Raw genomic sequence first — 1298 nt, 5'->3', positions numbered from 1 at the left:
TGGGAGCAGGAGGCAGAGCTGGACCCCAAGGTTGAGGGGCTTTCACCCAGCCCCTAGAGCCTGGCACTTTGAACTTGGGCTTAAAGCCTCCAAACTGCTAGAGAATAAACTCCTGTTTCTTAAGGCCACCTCATTCGTGGTATATATTCTTGTCAGAGTGGCACTAGGTGACCAGAACAATGGCCAATCAATTATGGGTAATATTTGCAATCTTATTTCTAGTTTTCAGTGTTAAATAAATTGCTTCATAAAAGACAACTCACTTGAGGTTATAGGTGTCGTATTCAATGGAAGACCTTGCCACAGCAGGGATCATATAAAGAAATCCAAGATTTTCATTTTCACGCACTATTTTAATAATTTGCAAGGGATCACGGATGTCAGCTTTTATGACCTCCTCCCAGTCATGGAAAACATACTCAGGGTAAACTGAAGAGCTAGTCTGGTGGAGACCTCTTTTTCCAAGACTGGTACGTGGCAGTTTAGGCGGAGAGGGAGAAAACATTTCAACAGAGGGTTGCTGTATCAAAAAAAAAAAAAAAAAATTTTTGTTTAGGAAAATGAGTTTTTGCAAAAGAATTACGCTATAAAAATGTGACAAACTATTACTCTCAAGGAGTTACTATCATACTGCATGAGACATCTGAGGTCTCAAAGGCAAGCTATTTGGAACTGAAAATTTTCAAACTATTGTTAAGCAACGATATTCCTTCTCAGTGCTCCCTCCCTAGATACCCATACCCTTTCCAAAAAACAGCCTCACTAGCCACTACCATTGCCTTTTCTCTCCTTTAACTCTATGTTTATTATTATATCCAACTAACACCATCTCCCTGGTGTTAATGGGACTCTACCACTCTTCTTGCTCAGTAGCTCTAGATTCACACTGATTTCTACCCCCAATTTCTTCACCTGTTCTGACAACTTTGCTATGTTTCAATGAATGAGATCTTGGAAGGCTATTATTGTAACTCCTAATAAACTTTACTTTTCTGAGAATTTGAGGCTTGCTTACAAATGTCTGAGAAGCAGACATTTATTAACTAATTTTTTTTTTGAGAAACAGAAATGCTTCTCAAATTTAAATGTGCATTTGAATTACCTGGTGATCTTATTAAAATGCAGATTCTCTTCAGTCAGTCTGGGGTGTAGCTTGAAATTCTGCATTTCTAACCTGCTTCAGTTGGTATAGGAGCTCTGGTAGTGTAGTGCCTAAGGCATTTGACTGCTAACCAGAAGGCTGGCAGTTCAAATTCACCAGCCACTCCTCAGAAGGAAGGTTGGGCAATCTACTTCCG

General features: G+C 39.7%; 1 protein-coding gene across 1 annotated transcript in view; it reads right to left on the bottom strand.

The window, feature by feature from the left end:
* The window catches only part of DNAH6 (dynein axonemal heavy chain 6), a 447135-nt gene that overhangs the window by 417465 nt on the left and 28372 nt on the right, over positions 1-1298 (bottom strand). The window contains exon 3 of the mRNA XM_007948902.2: positions 264-520. Coding sequence (XP_007947093.1) covers positions 264-520 — 257 coding nt within the window. The remainder of the gene's footprint in view (positions 1-263; positions 521-1298) is intronic.

This window comes from Orycteropus afer, unplaced genomic scaffold, assembly GCF_000298275.1.
Source record: "Orycteropus afer afer isolate SDZICR_OR568_19922 unplaced genomic scaffold, OryAfe1.0 scaffold00231, whole genome shotgun sequence".
In the NCBI taxonomy this organism is placed as follows: domain Eukaryota; kingdom Metazoa; phylum Chordata; class Mammalia; order Tubulidentata; family Orycteropodidae; genus Orycteropus; species Orycteropus afer.
This window is presented reverse-complemented; position numbering and strand designations above follow the sequence as displayed.